At 38.3% G+C, this 21,130-nt stretch overlaps 1 protein-coding gene and 1 long non-coding RNA gene across 4 annotated transcripts in view; one reads left to right on the top strand and one right to left on the bottom strand.

Moving 5' to 3' along the window:
* The window catches only part of ADAMTS9 (ADAM metallopeptidase with thrombospondin type 1 motif 9), a 170,698-nt gene that overhangs the window by 91,592 nt on the left and 57,976 nt on the right, over positions 1–21,130 (top strand). For all 3 annotated transcript variants that reach the window (XR_012788583.1, XM_075574259.1, XM_075574258.1), the window contains exons 27-29: positions 98–259; positions 575–751; positions 19,163–19,330. Coding sequence is in view for 2 of the 3 variants with exons in the window: in XM_075574259.1 (XP_075430374.1) it covers positions 98–259; positions 575–751; positions 19,163–19,330 (507 nt within the window). In the remaining variant the exon portion in view is untranslated. The remainder of the gene's footprint in view (positions 1–97; positions 260–574; positions 752–19,162; positions 19,331–21,130) is intronic.
* LOC142468120 (uncharacterized) lies at positions 14,211–19,692 on the bottom strand. Its single transcript, XR_012788584.1, has 3 exons — positions 17,341–19,692; positions 15,943–16,078; positions 14,211–14,515 (listed from the first exon to the last, which is right to left on the bottom strand). It is a non-coding gene; the product is annotated as an uncharacterized LOC142468120 (long non-coding RNA).

Below are 21,130 nucleotides of genomic sequence, written 5' to 3'. Positions count from 1 at the left end.
AACATCATTCAATGGTATTCTATCGTGCTGCATTAGAATGAATATTAGAATATGAGATATTGTAGATCCAGTATTATTGATTGAATACATTTTGCAGTGCTCTAGTACTTGTGCTGGTGGGTTTCAGCGGCGTGTTGTGGTGTGCCAGGATGAAAATGGGTACCCAGCAAATAACTGTGATGACAGAAGCAAACCTGTTGAGCAACGATCCTGTGAATCTGGACCTTGCCCCCAGTGGGCTTATGGAAACTGGGGAGAGGTAAGATCCTACAGCTTCTTTCTTACTTTGTTCATTCCTCCTGCACATCAGAAATCAGTTCCTCTCATTAATGGTATTTCCAATTCAGTTTAACTCCAGATTATACAAACCACATAGACAAGAAAGATATTCATCTTTCTAGCTGTAGATAATTGAAAAACAAAATTAAAAATATGCATACATACAAAACTGTATATGTGACACACACACACACACACACACACACACACACACACACACACGCACACACACACACACACACTGTTGTATGCTGCTTCTTCTATCATAATAACGTTGTTGCTTTTTCCCCCCTAGTGCTCCAAAAAATGTGGTGATGGAACAAGGACAAGACTTGTAGTGTGTCAGAGGCCAAATGGTGAAAGATTTAATGATCTCAGCTGTGAAGTTCTTGATAAACCTCCAGACCGTGAGCAGTGTAATACACATGGCTGTCCTGCGGATGCTGGGTGGAACACTGGTTCTTGGAGCTCGGTACGACCATAACTATTTCTATGTTTATTTATTACGTGCAGATTTTCAATAACCATTCAGTTTTTAAGAAACCAAGATGCAAAGTCATGTGTTTTATTTCGCACTTAGTAATGATTGAGACACAATTGCCAGGATTGATCTAAATCTAGTTTTTCTTCAATGTCAAATGACTTCAGTGTTTCACCAGCATGTTTTGTCCATTGAAAGAAACAACGTATTTTGATTAATCGATTTGACTATATCAACACATGGGAAAATGTGATATATATATATATATATATAAACACACAGTGAGCGCAAATATTAAAGACTGAATTACATATAGATGACATTTACCAGTTTTGAAGAAAAGCACTTGCCAGCTACATATCACGGGACATTGTTTTATTACACTGTGCATCACGGGGCTATGTTTTGAGGCACAAGTGCTGCAATTGTGGGGCAAAAGAAAGTGCACCAGATGTATCAAAGGGAACAAAATCTTTTATATAGCGTAGTGCAGTTTTTAGATCTAAAATTGCTCCACTTTTACCTGGGTGTAATGTTATTTCCATACAGAACATGTCTTGGCAGTCAAGAAGAACAACACTTAATGTCACAGTTAATAATTTATCATATAAACTAGTGTTTGTATTTAATAGTATTTTTTTTGTATGTTGTTGCACATTTGTTTTTCGTGCCCCATTGCAAAACTACAGTGATTCAAATACGATGGTGCTAAGTTACCCTCAATGAGATCAAAGTCTTTATATACTAAAACCTACGTATAAATGGGCTTTGAGATTGTACAGAAATGAACAATATCACAATAGTATTTTGTAAATTATATGAACACAGAGTTCAGCGTCAAACTTCCCTGTATATTTTATATTAACAGAGTTTAACATTTGTTTATATATATATATATATATATATTTGATTTGAAAGCACTTTATAAAAAGATGTTTGTAATATATTGGAATCCTGGCATGGTTTAAAAAGTCACATTGCTGGAACATTACCTTTACTTCAGTCTCTGCGGCTACTCTTTGTAGCATCCAAATATTCTTATCATACCTCAGTGGTTAATGTATGTAGCCATAAAACTGTCAAACAGTATTAACATGGTGCTTCATGAGTACAAGGGACAGCAGTGTCAAATATTTAATCAGAAGTGTGTTCATCACTTCTAGACTGAGTAAACTGGTGCTAAGCATAACTTGTTTTTCAATGCAGTCGTTTTCTTTCATAATGCCTTGATGAAAATTGCTGCTACATTTTGTCATATGCTTGAATGTTTGTATGAGCAAACGTCTCCTACACATTACATTGTGTATAATCTGCCATATCTCATTACTACAGCAGGGTTCTAAAATCCGGCTCAACGTTTTCACATGTTGTCTGTTAAGGATTGCTTACATTTAAGTATACAGGAGACCACTTGGAGTTGCATTTTCAAAATGTACAGTACCTTGTCCCAGGCTTAGATGGGCAATGCAGCAGGCAACGGTTCTAGGTAATCCTAGTATACCAAATGAGTTGGAAGCTAAAGGTGTCATGTCTTAATGCTCAAGAATCCTTGTCTGGTTAACCACTGTATGATATTTGACAATGGGGTGAATGAAGCATGTTTTGGACCAGTAAAAGAAAGTCGGATACACTATTCTAAAAATATTGGTAGGCCATACCAGTCCCCCACCTAACAGTAATTAGAGAGGCAGAAGTGTGTGCAGGTTCCCCTTTTATTTATCAGTCACTTTAGAGAGGCGTAGCACATTAAGAAAACCTTGCTATTCACCTGGAGTACCAACGTGGTCCTTAGGGTGGTCTTCTTTATCCTTAAACGTGAAAAACAACCAACACTAAGTAGGGAGTACATTTTTTATACTGATAGATTTTAGATTTAACTTTATGGACAATCTTGTATGCAATGTGCTGTTAGCTTTATTCATGGTATTGTGACATACTTGTGCAGTACAAGTGTGCACTAAATGTACCTTTGCAAACCAAAGAAATGAACAGTTAGAGGACTCAGTACATGTTTGTGCAGCTAAATAAATGTGTGCCTTCTGTAAGGAGCAATGACTGATTCTTTTGGGTGATATGACCCTTTGAGTGTCAGAGGGGACCAGCAATGAGTTTCTTTCTCCTCTAGCATTGAAGAGGTTAAATGTGCATTCACTTTTTCACAAATATGCTGAAGCACATTTCACTTTCTTTCTAAACTTGTTATCACCTAATTATCTTCTTGTGAGGTATAAATAAAAAAATTAAACTTGAACACCCCAAACTCCTTATTAATACTGTGGGAGCATTGATTTCTCAAGCTCTGTGGTATCTTTCACAGGAAAGAAAAAAGTGGGTGAGATTTTGATGGAGTTAAATAAAATATGGAGCACCCAGAAAGCTTCTAGTGATTAGAGTGTGTCGCCATGTGTGTAAAACACCACAATTTGCTGTCATACCATTTTTTTGGTGTATTTAATGTTGATGTATCAGGCTTAGTGGTTCCTTTTGCTGTAGAGATTGGCAAAGTATGGTTGGACAGAGCAAAGAGAGGAGTTAGGAAGGAATTACTTGACATACGTTATAACGTTTGGTGTCCCAGAACTGTGTCTGGCTGACATAACTGCATAAAGGCACCTGATTCACATTTGGGATAGATGCTAGCAGACAGGATTAAGTAGAAATATTTGGGAGCTTTACACATCCCCACAGAGTTATTATCAATATATAGATTTAATAGTATATATTTTTGGTATGAGCAGATCTACTGCTAAAAACGTGCAGCAATGTACTTACTACAGTGTACAGTAAATGTGTGTTTAACATATAAATGTGGACATTTAATATTTTGGAACCAAATGTTAGTGACTGCACTATTAAAGAAGCAATCCAAGGGGGCGGATTTTTTGGCGAATAGATTTTTTTTTACATAGGATTGAAGCACGGGGTCTCCGGAGCTGAATCCTGTTCATTTCAGCTCTGGGGACCCCCTGCTTCCAGAGATACTTGCCTGCGAATTAAGTGCATAGCTGCTCTCCTCGGCTACCAGGGTTCACAACATGTCTGCTGTTCAGAGCTCTCAGGCCCTGTGGGCCAATAGGAGACCATGACATCATGGGTGCGGCTTCCTATTGGCCCATGTGACGCGGGAGCTTCAAACTTCAAATGTCCTGCTTGCTGAGCCGGAGCCGCTACCTGCACCTAGTTCGGAGGTAGGTATCTCATGAAGTAGCGTGTCCCCGGGGCTGAAATTAATGGTGTTCAGCTCCGGAGATCCCCCTGCTTCTAAAACAAGTTCAAAATTCGCCGGCTGGGATTGCTCCTTTAAGAGAAGCATTGGGTGTCTCCCTCGTTTCATATTACAACTTGTGACAATAAGTACATCAAATACATTGCTTGTCTGTAGCTGTGGCACATCACAGTTGCTTGTACCCCCTCTGACTAAATGAAGTATTACTGCCCATTTCTGGGACACAACATAATATACTGTAGCATTGGCTGAATCATTTAATGAACATGAATTTCGTGTATGTATTTATGTAATAAAGTGTATTTATTTTTTACAGTATTGTTATTTAATTTTATATAAATATTGCATACGTTTCCGATGTTTCATGGTAAAAAAATAAAATAATTAAAGAACAGTAGTAACAAAAAAAATAAATGTTTCTTCACTTGTGAAATTTTCGGTGAATAAAAAGCTATTATATTGGGTATATTTTGACAGGCTTCAGCAGTTTCAACATACAAGAATAAAAATGAAATGTTCTGGCATATTTTGTTATTAAATATTAAATGGAGCTGAAGATACCAGCTCTTTAAACATTTACATACAGAATTCAAATACAAAGTTGAAATGGTCATTGTAGTGCCTAACTACAGTCGTTTATTGAGCGTTAGAAAGCTAACACTTGAGCCCTGGAGACAATAATACAATTGTTGAGCCAAAAGAGCTTAGATTGTCATAAATTAAAATACACTCAAAGTTTCTGTAATTTAGGAAAGAGAAACCATTTTCACTTAACTCAATCTCTAGTATTCATGAAAACATTTTAATGCTGCAGACCAAGCAATATCCTATGTGTTTTAAAAATAAATAAATCTGTTCTGTATTGTGAGAAAAATACTTGTAGCATTTTTTTTTAATTTAAAACCACTCTGAAAGACATTTTTAATGTATTATAATGCAACAAGCATTTTTTGTTTCTATGACATCATTTACAAAGTAACATCCCCTTCCTCTTCTGAAACAGGCTCTAGCACACACCCCTTTTTGCGCCCTGCCCTCTCTCTAGCAGTGCATCAAGTGTACCTAGTGACTGCCTGGTCACATGATCTTCCCCACAGAACTTTGCACCTTTGATCCTCTTCTGCTGCACTGACAGCCATTTAGTAAACCCCCGAGCTGAATCTTCACTGATCGATCACAGGAGAACGGATCAATCGGCAACTTAGCGAATTACTTATCATTGTGTGTATTGTATTGATGCACATATTAGAGGGGTAAAATAAAATAACAGCAGCTTAGACTGCCGCTTGAAAACATTTGTTTTAACCCTTGTGTGCCAGAGTTGCATACAAAGCACTGGACCAAGGGACACAAGCATATAGAAAAGTGTATATGCTTACTTTTAAATGAAAATGAACTGAACAGACCTCATTTATTTTTCCAACAAGCTGGAGGAATTCATTGTCAGCCTGTCTACCACTAGGAAGTTTAGTTGTAGTTTATACGGTAATTCTACATTGATGTTGAGTATTGTAAATGATGTACTGTATGCTTAAAGAATTACAATACAAACTGACACATTGCAGGTTATTTTATTATAAAGAAGATATATTTGCAGTTTGCCTGTAATTTCCCATCATGCTTCATGCTCAATCATTTTAAACAGCTAGCAATGAAAGAAAATGAGAAACACTAATGCTAGAAAGTAATACTCCTTATCTTGTTGGTCTAGATATTTAAAAACAAGCAAACAATGTGAATAATCAAAACAATAACTGTCAGGAAGAGTTTTAGATGTTACTAATTCATGTCTTAACCAGAATATATTAAGAAATACCTCCAATTCTCCAATGTATCACTGGCCAGCTGAATATCAACAACAGAGTTGGACCAAAGTCAATATGTTCCCCTGATATGGAGGTGAATGTCTAACTTTTAATTCCCATGCATATCCCATTCGACAAGGGTTACAACAAACGACCAGCGCTGGTCCCTGTGTGGTATTTTCCAACGAGTCGTGCTGCTTTGTTGTCAGAAGTCCAAAGTCCTCTGGTATTTTGCTGGATTCATTCTAGACCGGTGAATACTGTTAAATGTTATTATAGCTTCACAATTTCCTGCCTATTGTTCTAGCACAATTTCAAATGTGGTCTTTTGGAGAAAAAAAAGCACAATAAATACATTGTTTCGCTCACTAAACAATGCTAAAGAAATACAGGAGTTCTTTAGAGCGCCCAACTCTTCTGATTACAGCTAATCATTGCAAGTTCTTTTCTTTGTTTCTGACAATATGAACTCATGTACATTTTAGTATGCAAATAAGGCAGCAGTATCAACCAGTTATTGCCATCATGGTACAGACCTTATTGAATCCCTTCAAGTGCAAAGAATCCATGTCACAGTTTTACTGCCTGACTAGCTAAGAGGCATTTTTTTCAGTGGGCATGGAGTTGAGGAAGTATAAGAACTCTTGATCGATTCATAGAACACCTACCTGAGGAAATGCTTGGCTAATAGCTTTTACCTTACTGACCATCATTGTTAAACTAGCTTTAAAGGTGTAATCCCACGTAGTCCGCTAAAAAAAAAACAATCTTTTGTGAACCTGTTCATCTAATTGTCTTCCTTAAACTAATGGTAAAAGTTGAGCATTTCACTTCTTTTGCTTCTCTGGAAAGTAATTACAAATGGTTCAGATGTAGCAGACGTTATTGTCTCCAATTTACCATTGTGCACATGTTAACGCAGCGTTAAATATATTGTTACAACTCAGGTTAATGGGTACAATAATGTCTGTATTTTATAGGAGCCTCAAAATGGGGGTTTTCTTTACTGTTAGCCTACCATGTCCTGGTCAGAGAGGCAATAGAGATAAGAAGAGTGGGACAGAGTTGGGCTAAAGCTGTGCAAACCCTTGTTGTTCATAGTGACATCAGACAAAATGGAGTAGCCAGAGGAAAACAAACCACTCCCAAGTTTCAACTCACCATGTTTCCTAATAACTAATTAAAAATACATATAGGTGTCCCGTTTTGGTAATTAGATTGGGTTAAAAAAAAAATCAATCGTCCAAATCAATAACCCTTTAACTGCCCCGAGACATAGTCACTACGTCATGGAGTCTGGCACGTAGTGGCTGGGGATGAGCAAAGGTGTTAAAATTCTTTGTGGTATTCTGAACCAAAGGTAATTCACCAACGAATCTTCAAAGGGGGATTGGAAAGTAAAAAGCATGGGCACGTGCTCCTAAAACTTCCGTCCCTTTCGATTCTAATGTGGAAACATTCCCGCCTCGCATTCGTACACATGTTTTAAAGTCAGGGGAAAAAAATGAGAAGTGAATGTGCTGATCGGAGGAGACCTGCAACATTTGCAGCAAATTCAAATGCCTGCGAAAAAACGTGCCCATCTCTAGTAGTAGCAATGTCAGGGGTATATTTTATTTGTATGGCGCCAACATATGCCGTGGCACAGTACAATGTGGTAAGGAAGACAATAATAGTATGATGACAAAAGAGTACACATGTTAAGACAAACAGAAGGAGGTCTCTGCCCCAAGGAGATTCCAGTCTAGAACAGGGGTGGCCAACTCCACTCCTGAAAGGCCACCAACAGGCACTGCTTCAGCAGTCGAAGTCTGAGCCACTGATTTAGCCACCTTTGTTGAAGCAGGGATATCCTGAAAACCTGAGCTGTAGGTAGTTCTTGGGGACGGGAGTTGGGCGCCCCTGTGCCATGTCATGCCTTTAGAGTGCTCGTTTCCTAGGGGAGATCGCATCACATCTAGAGATCACATCCAGCGTTGTGCGGCTAAATGGAAAAGGAGAACTCCTCTGGCTGTTTCCGGGTTACGAGATGCCACAATCACGTGACCACTGAGAGGAGAATTTGCCCCTTTACAGATTCTTGCAACATCCCCATTTTCTACATTACACAGAAAGGTTGTAAGACCTGATTTGCGGAGAAGTAAGGTCACAAAAGACACAACCCTCCTTTGATCTGACACTTTTACATTCTCAGCAATTTACCCCCTTCAACTGGTCTTTAGCCTTTGCTTCTCTGGTCCCCTGCATCTTTTCTCTTTCTAACCCTGTCACTCTTTCTTTTCTTTCTTTTATCCTCTAGGCCTCATGTCTCATTTCATTATCTGGCTAGACTGAGCAATACAAAGTTTTTTTTCCACCACTTTATATGGATTTATGGAAGTAATCATTTGTGTTCTTACCTCTCCCCGGATCTCGCATAGTTCCAAATAGCTAGGTGTTTACAGAACAATGATTACCATTGGCACCAGCATGTAATGAGCAAAGTAACTGTACCAACCTCTTACTGTGGCCGTTATTCAATATAGTGTGAAGCCGTCTTCCCTTTACTAGGGAAGAATTTAGTTCCATTCGTCTCCACAGAAGCTGAAATTTCCCAACTGATGGGGAGACGGCTTCTAATATGTTACAGCTTTCTTCAAAGAACTAGGGATACCAAGCCGCAAAAAAGGAAAATATCGGCACAATTACTGTTTGTGAGAAGTGGGTCGTTACCAGCAAATGTACTTCTGATTATTTGAATTGCAGACAACCATGGATACTATGGATGGTAGCAAAGCATCGAAGGTTTTACACTGCAATGTTCGCTAAATCACTGATTTTGCTCTTATGTAAACTACACCCTCTTATATAGAGGGTATAGTTTACATAGCAGAAAAATCAGTCCTGTACTGTAGTGAACATTAACAATTAATAGAAACTAGATGATATCCTTGGTATTTTTAGGAATCCTCTTCATTCAAGCTGGTGCAGACACCAAAATTGTAGCTTCAAAATAATTAATTATTATAATTTCACAAAAAAAAAGCTTTCACAACAGTGAACATTAAGCTGCAACAATCCTTTTTAGTCTTGTATTTCCCTAAATCTGTTGCCCTTCTAATAGTGAGTTTTGGCTTTCCTTTCAGTTAATAATTTCACCTATAGTTGTAATTTGACATACCACAGTTTACTGTCAATTGCTGTTCCTGTTTCTCACATATCCAGCACTTTTGTCAGCATTGTAACTTTGCCCTGGTTAGTAATTAGGACTGTGTTGCCGAAAGTGAAAAGACTATTGTAGCTTAATAAAGTTATCATAAATGCTGTCCTAATCATTGGCATAGTAATGTATTTGTTATGTTTAAATATACACACAAATTAAAAAAAAAACTCAAACAAAAATGCAATTTATTAACTCTGGTGCATTTTGCAGCGTGTGTACGAGGTCGGGACATTCAATTGGTTTTATTCTTCATTAAAGTGCATTGTATATAAAGCTATATGTACAGCATAGTCATGGTAACCAACAGTGTTACAGCTTTACTAAATTAGCCAAATTCAACCCTTTCCAGATTTGCCAATGTTAGTATATCCCCAACACATTCCTGCAATCACCTGCAATTATCTCAGTAAATCCAATTGATGCAACAAAGATACAGTACATTGCAGCTTAGATACTTGGTTATTATTATTCGTTGATTGGCACATTGTTATTTAATCCAAGTCTTGATTAGCCTAGAAATGTATGGTTATACATACAGAAGATGATACAATTTTTAAACAAGCAAGTTATTTGTAGTCAAAATGGAATTTTCAACCAGTCTTTTATACATTACACTAGAAAATACCTGTCTTCAGCCTGCTGGTTTCATCTTCTTGCCCTTCTTAGGTTTACAGAATGCATCTATGTTTGTCGTTAATTAAAGTTAATTTTTAATTAACCATTTTAGCAATGGTGGAATGTACTAAGGAAAATGCTGCTCAAGCACTGAAGCAAAGCTGTTTACTGTGGTTTGCAGTTAATGACACACAAAATGAACTGATCAAAATAGACCTATTAAAACAAATATTTATTGTTTCCGTATGTTGCGGTCCATACTTTACTTGTTCATTGGGTTTTGATCCACTTTGTCCTGCTACCCAGGTAGCAATATGTAGTCTGTCAATCGGGGGTGACCCGATTATCACTTCAAAACCACAGGGAATATTGAAAGCATTAAAACACTAAAACTTGTCTTTAAGGGGAATGAATCTGTAAATGCCACATCTGCATTAATTCGCTGTTCTTAATTTAAATCTGCTGCTGTGGATGTCACGTTTATTCAATGTTTCCATACAAGTTTACTTTATAATTTCCTAGAGAATATTATAATTATTTAAACATGTGAATTCTACATCATGATATAGTAAAGTGCCTTTCAATTATCACATTAGATGCAGGATGTGATGTGTGTTGTAAAGTAGAATTTTTTAAACATTATTATTATTTATATGAAAGTTTTGCTAACAATTTATTCCAGTGCAGCTTTTATTGTAGAAAATGGAACAGACACGCCCAGCTTGTATAAGTAAATGTAATAAACACAATAGATAAAACAATAACTGCTCACTTACATGTGAGTAACAATCGACGGATGTGTGTAAGGAGCGCGCGTACTGGCACCTCCGCGGTATGCTCAATCACCTGGTGGGTAGGACTCTCCCTTCTCAGACTCTCCCTTGCCGGCGTCCTGCACTGGGTCTTGGGAGTTCTGAAGTCTCGCGGGATTCCTCCTACGTCACTTCCGGGTTGCGTGCGCACAGTTACACCGCTCCTCCGGTCTCCTCTCCTAAGCATCATCCGCTGGAGTGAGGGATCAGGATTCCTTTGGAAGCATGCCAGTCCTTAGTGCTCCTCCAGTACCATTAACCCTATGCATTTTGCTCTTTAGGGGCTTCGTCGTCCCCTAAAGAGCGAAACGCGTAGGGTTAATGGTACTGGAGGAACGCTAAGGACTGGCATACTTTCAAAGGAATCCTGATCCCTCCAGCGGAGGATGCTTAGGAGAGGAGGAAACCGAAGCAGCGATGTAACCGTGCGCATGCAACCCGGAAGTGACGTAGGAGGAATCCCGCGAGACTTCGGAACTCCCGAGACCCGGTGCAGGACACCGGCAAGGGAGAGTCTGAAAAGGGAGAAAATCCTACCCACCGGGTGATCGAGCATACCGCGGAGGTGCCAGTACCATGCTCCTTACACACATCCGTCGATTGTTACTCACATGTAAGTGAACAGCTATTGTTTTATCTATTGTGTTTATTTACTTATACAGGCTGGGCTTGTCTGTTCCATTTTCTTGTTTCACTTTCTAAGGTTGCCCCCGGAGGGGGTTTGCTGGACTTTGGACCTGATTACCCGGGTCTTTACAGACTGAACACACACATATTAATTCACTACCCCTAGTATTAGTCTAGTTGAGCACGGTATATTATTTGTGCAGCTTTTATCTTAGTTTTCTCCTGTTGTTCCACTGGAAATGCTGGGGTATTTCCACTTCTCAAATCGGCTGGGGTTTTTTTTCCCCCAATAGCAATTTTAAGAAAAGCTGAGATCTATATTTCTCTTGGATTCCTTTTGAAGTAAGCAAACAAAAATGATATACAGTATTGACCCAGCACGACTTACAAAAACCCACCATGTTGAGAGCTAACTTGATCTTTTAGCGTTTAGTATGTTATGATTGTACTTAGAACTCTTTCTGTTGCATCCACTGAGACTTTACTTCCTCTGGCTGTCTCACTTCCGAGAAAGAAAAAGCTAAATAATTTACCAACAGTGTAACAGTTTGTGTGTTACTATGTGTTCTCAAAGAAACAAAACGCAATCCACAATACTACAGGCCTGTTCCATCTTTCTCTTTGTTTGACACATTCTCAGACCACCTGCACTATTCATGCAGTCACTGTACATTGCTCACACTAGTTTTCTCTTGTGTCTCATTATTTTGCAGCATTTTGTGGGGCTCTATTGAATCTTCTTTGGTCCGCATTCACCTCCCAGCCAATCAATGACCAGCTCTATTGCACGTCATGATGATATCAGTAATACATGTTAAGACTTGGAGTAGTGAGACGTGTGTAGGCTGTTTGGAGTTCGAGAACACAGAAATAAAGAGGAGAACATTTTAGGTTTATAACAATACAATAATTTCAATGGAAAATACAAAGAGTATTTGAAAGGGAAAAACAACTCATACAAGACATACAGACATTTGAAACAGCTTGTTTACGAATTTGGGGAAGATTCGCTAAGCGCCAATGTGAGTATCACACTCTGACTTGTCGTTAACTGCCAATCAAGTAAATTGCTGTTAACGCTTGATCAGAGGACTATACCCTGCTTCACTGCCAAGTGATTCTCCCCCTTTTATTTTCTTGTTTGATTATTCATTTTACTTTGTTTCGGATGTACAGCTCAACCCCGTTATAACGCGATTTGTTACAACGCGAATCCGCTTATAACACGATGTAAGCGTGGCTCCCAATTTTCATATGTATGATTACTTTACAACACAATTATTGGTATCTTAAATACTTTATTGTACAATGCATACAATTGCACATTATTTCTAACGTGATCCGCTTATAGCGCGATGTGATTCTTTGGACCCCAAGCACAGCGTTATAAGGGGGTTGAGCTGTACTTAGCACTTTCTTTTGTTGTTGAGAAAATGCTGCTAAAAGTTTATTATTGTGCATGAAAACTGCAGCCAATACGTTTTCTTAGCAACCTATAAAGCAGACCGATCAACAGCTTGTTTACGTAACCCCTTAATAGTAAAACTCTTTTATACTGGAGGTAATTTAAAATTCAGCAATCATATATTTATTTTTTCTTATTAATTCAAATCCATAGATTAATCAAATAGTTTGCTGTATCTAAAACACAATAAAATTGGCAATGCCGATGGTGTACAGTAATTAACTTTAAATTAAGATAGACGTTGAATTTTGAAATTTTACAGCATACAGATCAACTGTGATCTGCAATTTGGGGACCAGTGAAATAAGAAATGTCTTTGCTATTGGTCTGATGTTTGTAAATATGTTGCTCTTGTATGTTGTGTGCAGTGAATCACATGTATTTTCTGTTCCAATTGATGATGGTGCAGGTTCTTGGTAAAACAAAATATAACCGTTAAAGTGCTAGAGAAAAAGCAATGGTTAAAGACAAAGGAAAACAGGCTAATCCTAGACATATACGACTAAAGATTGCTACTCTATTTTGAAATGTTATTACCTGTAATGTGTGCCTTGCACGTACCACTATACCAGTGTGTGCCGTAGGCTTACCATTTGGTTGGTTCATCTCTGAGCTGTATATACATGCATCTGTGTACATATTTACATTTGGAGACATACGTCAATTACTGTGTATGTCATTTGTTTATGGTGCTATCATCATATCCAAGACATCCAATCAGATTTTAGATGTGTATAAAGACAATCTTATTTGCGTGTCATTTCCCAGAATCCCTGGCTGCAGTGGAAGCACTGTTTGCTGAGAGTTAATGGTGAAAAGCCGGGTTGCAGACCTGTCTGAGACATGTGAATGTGCTCACATGGGATATTTTTATTTGCGGTATTCCGTGGATAATACTGGGCATTTTGACCCTGTGACAGTCTGCATTGGATCTCATCTTAGAATATGGGAAGCCCACAGCTGTAATCACACTATGGTTACAACACGTTTCTGTGTCTGCTTTACCAATGTAGACCAGAGTTTAGTTTTCACATAGGGCAATGAATATGAAATGCTGATTTTACAGATAAGGAAACAAATGTTCTTCATACTTTTACTGTTTGCATGGACTAGAGAAATTACCAAAGGAGGGTCACACAGTCTAACATTCTCCATACTCCTGAGTTATTCACGCAAGTAAAGCTCAGCATGATCTCTGAATGCGACCAAGGTTGATGCAGTAATAAAAGGCACGTAGAGAGTATACGTGATAGCAAGAAATCGTGGAGCACAAAAAAGAAATAAGAACAATCAATATTGTGCTGATAGGAATCTGATGTTGATACACAAACAGAATCCGCATGGTGAGTAGAAACAGAGGGGGGAGGGGGAAAGGAGAGGAAGGGGGGAGGTGGATGGGGGTTGGGGATGCTCAGAAGTGTGGAGGGTATAAAACTAATGCTGCAATTTGTCATCCCACTGTGGCACTGCGGGAGGACATATTGACCCAGTGAATGAGAAGAGGGTCTATTAAGCAAGTCACCATAAGAAACTGATGAGAAGATCACTCACACGGCCGTGTGAGTGTTATTGCATCATTAGTTTTATACCCTCCACACTTCTGACCATCCCCATCCCCCATCCCCCCCCCCCACCTTCCTCTCCTTTCCCCCTCCCCTCTGTTTCTACTCACCATGGGGATTCTGTTTGTATATCAACACCAGATTCCTATCAGCACAATATTGACTGTTCTTATTTCTTATTTCTTTTTTGCGCTCCACGATTTCTTGCTTTCACGTGTTATTTGAGGATCAAGGGAAGATCCTTCTTCGGTCGAGCAGCATCACTGATTTGGGCCAGTATATTATCCTTTTTTGGTCCGTCATATTTGATTCATTATTGAGATTATTTGAGTGACTGAGACTTACAATAACTTATAGGGAGCGCTCCAGTTTTCCCTTACGTAGAGAGTATAGTATGAAGATCAACTCATTTTTGAATGGTCACTGGCAGCATGCAGAGCCCTGTAGTAAAATAGTCATGAAAGATATTGGTAAAAAATAAACAATCTATCAAAATGTCAAATTCTCATAATTGCATTTTTGGACGTAAAAGTTGATGCATGACATATGCTATGCAAACGTACCAATTTAAAAAATGTATGTTTCAGTTTCACTATGAACATAACCTCAACTCATTTTTTAATTAAAAAAAGAATAATTATACAAACACATATAAAGACTGGAGTTATGTGCATTCATTATGTATAAACACATCTCTTATTTTATTTACATTTTACAACTAATTCTATATATTACAAATGCTCTGTGATATATAAAAAAAAAAAAGCATAATTATGCCACTGGATAAAGAAGTAAGACCACACCTTGGATATAGAGTACAGTTTTGGGCACCATACATTATGGAACTAGAAAAAGTGCAGAGAAGAGCCACCAAATGAATAATGGGGATGGATAATCCGAATTATGAGGAGAGGCTAGCTAAATTAGATTTGCTTATATTCGAAAAAAGAGGTGTCTAAGAGGGGATATGATTCCACTTCAATTAAACCCCTGAAAGCGTCCATGCGAGTGCTCGCTCTTCTTCTCTTCACTACAAACCGAGTCACCTCCAATATTTTCCATTCACCTGTGTTAGGACTACAATCTGTATAGGAGTGATCCTACTCACTCCGGCGTATATAATATATTACAATGATCTGGTATGAGAAATTCAAACCTTAAACAACACTGTTGCCTGGGTCCCAGGAGTTTTTTGTCTGTATTATTTTTTATTAATGTGAGACAAATGTATAGAGGTGAAACATTTTCCTTCGTACTGTACTTTGCTTATTTGTCGCCCGTAAATTCAATTGTCAGCTTCTACCTACATTTCCACTGCATCATGATTGTATCATTACCTGGTTGGTATGGCTGGTAGTAAATGACTGAGATAATGCTCGGCGTTGAGAGGAAAATATACTGTACATCCAAGATATTTTGTGTGGCTCCATAACTAGTTAATAATATCAACATATGTAACAGAATTTTGATTAGAAGTGAGATTTAAAAAAAAAATTGTCACTAAATTAAGAAATAAACATGTTTTGTTAAGTTACAAAATCTAATTTAACTAGTCTCCACAATGTATGGATTTTATTCAAGTGTGCTTTTAAACGCTCAAGTGTAATGGTAATGCTTGGGAACTTCAAGCCATGCTCTGTAGTAACATTTATAATTTTTTATAAATCACTTTAAATATATAGATTGTTTCTAAATCATACTTCTCCATTTGTTGACTATAACTTCTCTGGGCAAATTGTCTTAGCTGATATTTGATCTAGATTTAGTAGTGAACAGTTACAGGAACATATTATGTTTGCTAATGGACACTAGGTGTGATTCATCACTGTCCCCCATACTATAATAGCAACACAGCCGATGTACTGTACCATGCTAAGTTGTTATGCCATCAGTTAGAAATGATTAATAGGCCATTTCCTTCCTTCACTGTAATTTTCAGTGTGCATGGCATTTCCACCCCTGCCGACTTGTGTCCACTTCCAGTCGTGTGTATTTTTGCTTGTGCTTTAGATGGAAAAAAAGGAAGTTGCAGCTTAGCAGGAGTAGAAAAACATTAAACTTATCAGGATAAAAAAATGACCAACGCAGAAATGTTTATAATTAAATTCTTATTCCAGATGAAGAACCAGGTTGTGCCCAGTAAACCCAACTTCACATTTAAGGGAAGTAAATGAGTGTAGCATATTGTATTACTCAAGATGTACCTAAAGGAAGTATCGTAGTGTTCTTGTAAGTTTCTAATTGCAGTTACATAATAAAAACATTATCTCTGCCCAATCATTGGTTTATTTGTAAATAGGGGATTAATAAAAAACAGAATACTGCTTGCCATATGTAATTACACAGGGCCTTATTCTATAGTGAAATACAGTATGGCTCTCCGTGTGGTAGCACAGAATCGGCTCTATCGTACTTCATAGAATAAGGCCATTAGGCCCAGACCTACAAAAAGGTGGTAAGCTTTGGCATGGCTTTACTCCCATTCAGCGGCTCAGTGAGTAAAGACACTGATTGACACTGAGATTGTAGGGGACCCTGGTTCAATTCCCGGTGTCGGCTCCTTGTGACCTTGGGCAAGTCAGTTTATCTCCCTGTGCCTCAGGCACCAAAAACATACATTGTAAGCTCCACGGGGCAGGGACCTGTGCCTGCAAAATGTCTCTGTAAAGCGCTACGTAAAACTAGCAGCGCTATACAAGAACATGCTTTTATTATTATATTCATATGAATGAGAGCAGCCTTTTGTGCATCTGGAACCTAGAAAAGTATTTTTTATAGCTATTTTACTTTTTTTCTCTAGAAGGTTCTAGCAAGCAATGCAAAATGGTAAGCCTTTTGAGGGCATAGTTCTCTTTCCGCTATACAGTATTTATGTTTACGGCTGTTTGTGTTTTCTAGTCTGCAGTATTTTAACCTATATGTTTATGCTGTAACGCCTCTACTCATGGTTGGTACTGTTTCAAATAATGATAGTATTCTATATAAATGGTGTAGTATTCCCATTTTCCCACTTATCCTGTAGTTATAGCCTAACGGCTGCAAAGATAGATCTTACGTGGGATAAATTGCAAATCTCCCTGGCAATGAAGGCATAAAGGATGTTATTAGATTTGAGTTTTAATTGTCCCTTTCGCGTCACGTTGCACTGTATTTAATGATTACTTAGGCAGCCAGCCACAATCTTCAAATGACTGCTCTGACATATCTAATTAATTTTGATCTCTAGGAACATTGTATTTGCCTATCAAATGATGCGGTTTACTGACCATAACAAATAACATTCTTTTAGCGATAAAAGCACAGCAGTCTGCATGTTCGGCAGTGTCAAGGGAAGAAGAACGATCTGGAAAACAGAGAGTCCTTATCACCTCTTTCTTCTTTGATACTTTTTTTTTTTACTGCAAAAGAAAACGTTAATCAATTAATATTATACTCGGCATTAAATAGAATATGTTTGCAGTAACCAACACATTTCTGATGTAGCATAATCTAAAATACGAATGCAATATCTGGTACATTAAAGTTGAGTCAGTCTATGCATCATGCTGAGCAAGAGGCATATTCTGCATGAAACTGTCATGTTAAATATCTATCACGTTTGCAGACCTCTTTTGATTCCAAAATATTTTAGAGGAGCCTAATCAGAAATCAAAGTGAACTTGTTCAATGTCTGCATGCCAGAAGTGGTCGGGATTGAACATGTTCATTGAACCTGTTTAAAAAGGTTTAATTTTGTTGCTGTGCAGCTAAGCTTACAACTACCCGAAATATTGATTTTTGTGTTCAGTGAGTTTTTTTATTTTTTAAAGGGATCCGAAAATTCAGAAATGTAAAAGAGCTTATTAGCTGGGACGGAAATTGGAATTCGCATTAGGAGTTTTTTTTTTATTAGTTTTATACTTTTATTTATGTTTTTGTTAGTATCAGTTTTAGCAAAATGCTTCAAACAAAAAGTGCTACAGTATCTAACATTTGGAAGACAACGAGAATACATAGCCATTAGAATATAGTGTGTTGTTATACAGAGTGGTCTACATTAGCAGCAAAACAATTGCAATAGAGGAGCTACTGATAGATGAAAATAAGAAGTGATTAGTGAAGGGAAAGGTGAAATATGGCCCATTCTGCTTCCTATTAACTCATGTTCAAAACTTCATGAGAAGTGTTGGAATTTGCTAGAGGAAGAAAGATGGGAACATTGAGTGGCCCAGGATGGAGTTTGGACAGGGACCTTACCTGAAGGCAACAGGATAATGTCTCCGTATAATGGGAGGGAATTGGAGACAGTCCCTGTCAAGGCTGGTAATAAAATTGAATGTAGAAGTTGAAGTGGGAAGAGGTATATTTGGGGGAATTCTATCAAATTGGCATGTTTTCAACAGAAAAGGTGAGAAGATAGCAAACGTCATTCGCAATAACTGGGGAAAATATTTTGAGGATGTGTAAAATTAGTATGTAGTTTCAATTTACCCCTTGAAGTTCGGTACTAAATGGAGATGTTAAAGGTAGCTGTAGTAAAGATCGGGTGGAGAGCATGATCGATTCTGGGAATCTGGACAGAAAGCCAATGCATTTTCCTGAGATCACAGCAGATTAACGGTGTGTTTCTATATTGTACCTATATATTCCTACAGTTCTTTTTGATGCAGAATTACAGTAAGTTGTGTTCATTTTTGCCGTGTACGTGTAGTGTGTGAATTCCTTAAGTGCCTAAACCAGTGGATTCCAACCTTTTTTTGTTAAGGAACCCTAAGTGAAATTCTGAGTAACCCCCAACCATCTCTAATAGCAACTCTGTCAGCAGATGCATTGTAAGGAACCCCAACCCTCTCTAAAAGCAACTCTGTGATCAGATGCATTGTAATTTCTTCTGTATTTGATACAATTTTCAAATGACCAGATAATTGCAGGGAACCTTTTAGGGGTGCCCAGGGAACCCACGGGTTCCTAGCAACACTGGGTGAAAAACACTGGCCTAAACATTGTTCTGTCAAATTGCTTGTAAAAATAACACGTGCCACATTCATTTAGAAAACAGGAAAACTGATTTGCTCTTTGCTAACTGACTGGTATTGCATTATATTTCAGTGCTCTGTTTCTTGTGGACGGGGTTTGAAGGCAAGAACTGTGTACTGCACGACAAAAGAAGGAGCTAATGTGGAACACGAATACTGTAAGCATCTTGCTAAGCCTAACATACAGAAAAAGTGCAGAGGAGGGAGGTGTCCAAAGTGGAAAACTGGAGATTGGGGAAAGGTAAGTAACGACATTTTCAATCTTTTGTAACACACGTTCCCTAGTTTATCTGACTTGTCTAGAGCAGGGTTGCCCAACACCAGGTCTCAAGACCTGGAGTGTAAGTCATGCAAGTAGCACATTGCAGCCATTGTGGATATCTCTAAAACCCACCTTTTGCATTTCTTTAATCTGAAATGGACTTTTGTTTGGTTTTATACCTTTTAACAATCGTTTGTTTTTTTAAATTGTATACGTTTCCATCTTGCGTTCACAGCTTGATTGTTTTTAGAAATGAATACCCGCTTATCATTTTACACCCGGATTTATCATTTCGGAATATGTTACACCATTTCACTGTGTCCTTAGAATATTATATATGAATTTAGTAGGATTTGTAGCATGCATACAATTGTCTTAGATTCAATAGAAAGACTATTAAATTAATAAATGTTTGGATCGTTCTTTGGTGACTTTTCTGTTATAAATAAATAAAATATATCTTATTACAGGGATCATTATAAAATATTATATGAACAAATTATCCGAAAAGGACTTAGAAATACACACCTTTTTCAATGCTTACTTTTGCCCATATGGAAGACATGTTAATGCATACAAGACATGTTGTCCCAATTGAAGGCACCTTCCAACCCATTAACTTGATAGGGCTTTCCAAACCTCTCCGCATGATCCTCACCAGGTTTTGGGAATAACCTATACACTTGCATCCAGGTGAATGCACTTTTTTTGGGTATATGAATAGAATGTCGGGTGGTTGCCTCAGAAACCTGGTGTGGGTCACAAGGAGAGGTTTGAAAAACACTGTTGTACGGTGTCTTCCACTGCCAGAAGGTGTCTTCCACTGCCAGAAGGTGTCTTATGGCATAGCACTGCTTGGTGAATATTGTATTGTATGTCTTTATTTATATAGCGCCATTAATGTACATAGCACTTCAAAGTAGTAATACATGTGGTAATCAAATAATTAACAGAAAATATAAATAACAGGTCATGGGAATAAGTGCTTCAGACATAAAAGTAACATTAAGGAAGAGGAGTCCCTGTTCCGAGGAGCTTACAGTCTAATTGTTAGGTAGGGAGAACGTACAGAGACAGTAGGAGGGAGTTCTGGTAAGTGCGTCTGCAGGGGGCCAAGCTTTATGTATCATGTGTTCAGAATATCCACAGTGCTATTCATATGCTTCTTTAAGCAAATGTGTCTTAAGGTGGGTCTTAAAGGTGGATAGAGAGGGTGCTAGTTGGGTACTGAGGGGAAGGGCATTCCAGAGGTGTGGGGCAGTCAGTGAAAAAGGTTTAAGGCGGGAGAGGGCTTTAGATACAAAGGGGGTAGAAAGAAGACATCCTTGAGAAGAACGCAAGAGTCTGGATGGTGCATAACGGGAAATTAGTGCTGAGATGTAAGGAGGGGCAGAAGAGTGTAAAGCTTTAAAAGTGAGGAGAAGAATGGAGTGTGAGATGCGGGATTTGATCGGAAGCCTGGAGAGGGATTTCATGAGGGGAGATGCTGAGACAGATCTAGATCTAGAGTAGAGTGATTCTGGCAGCAGCGTTTAGGATAGATTGTAGGGGAGACAGGTGAGAGGCAGGAAGGCCGGACAGCAGGAAGTTACAGTAATCAAGACGGGAGAGAATGAGGGCCTGAGTCAGAGTTTTAGCAGTCCAGCAACAGAGGAAAGGGCATATCTTTGTTATATTGCGGAGGAAAAACCGACAGGTTTTAGAAATGTTTTGAATGTGAGGGGCGAATGTGAGAGAGGAGTCGAGTGTGACCCCTAGGCAGCGTGCTTGGGCTACTGG

Source organism: Ascaphus truei, chromosome 17 (assembly GCF_040206685.1).
Source record: "Ascaphus truei isolate aAscTru1 chromosome 17, aAscTru1.hap1, whole genome shotgun sequence".
Classification (NCBI taxonomy): domain Eukaryota; kingdom Metazoa; phylum Chordata; class Amphibia; order Anura; family Ascaphidae; genus Ascaphus; species Ascaphus truei.
The sequence above is the reverse complement of the archived record's forward strand: the minus strand, read 5'-3'. Positions and strand labels throughout refer to the sequence as shown.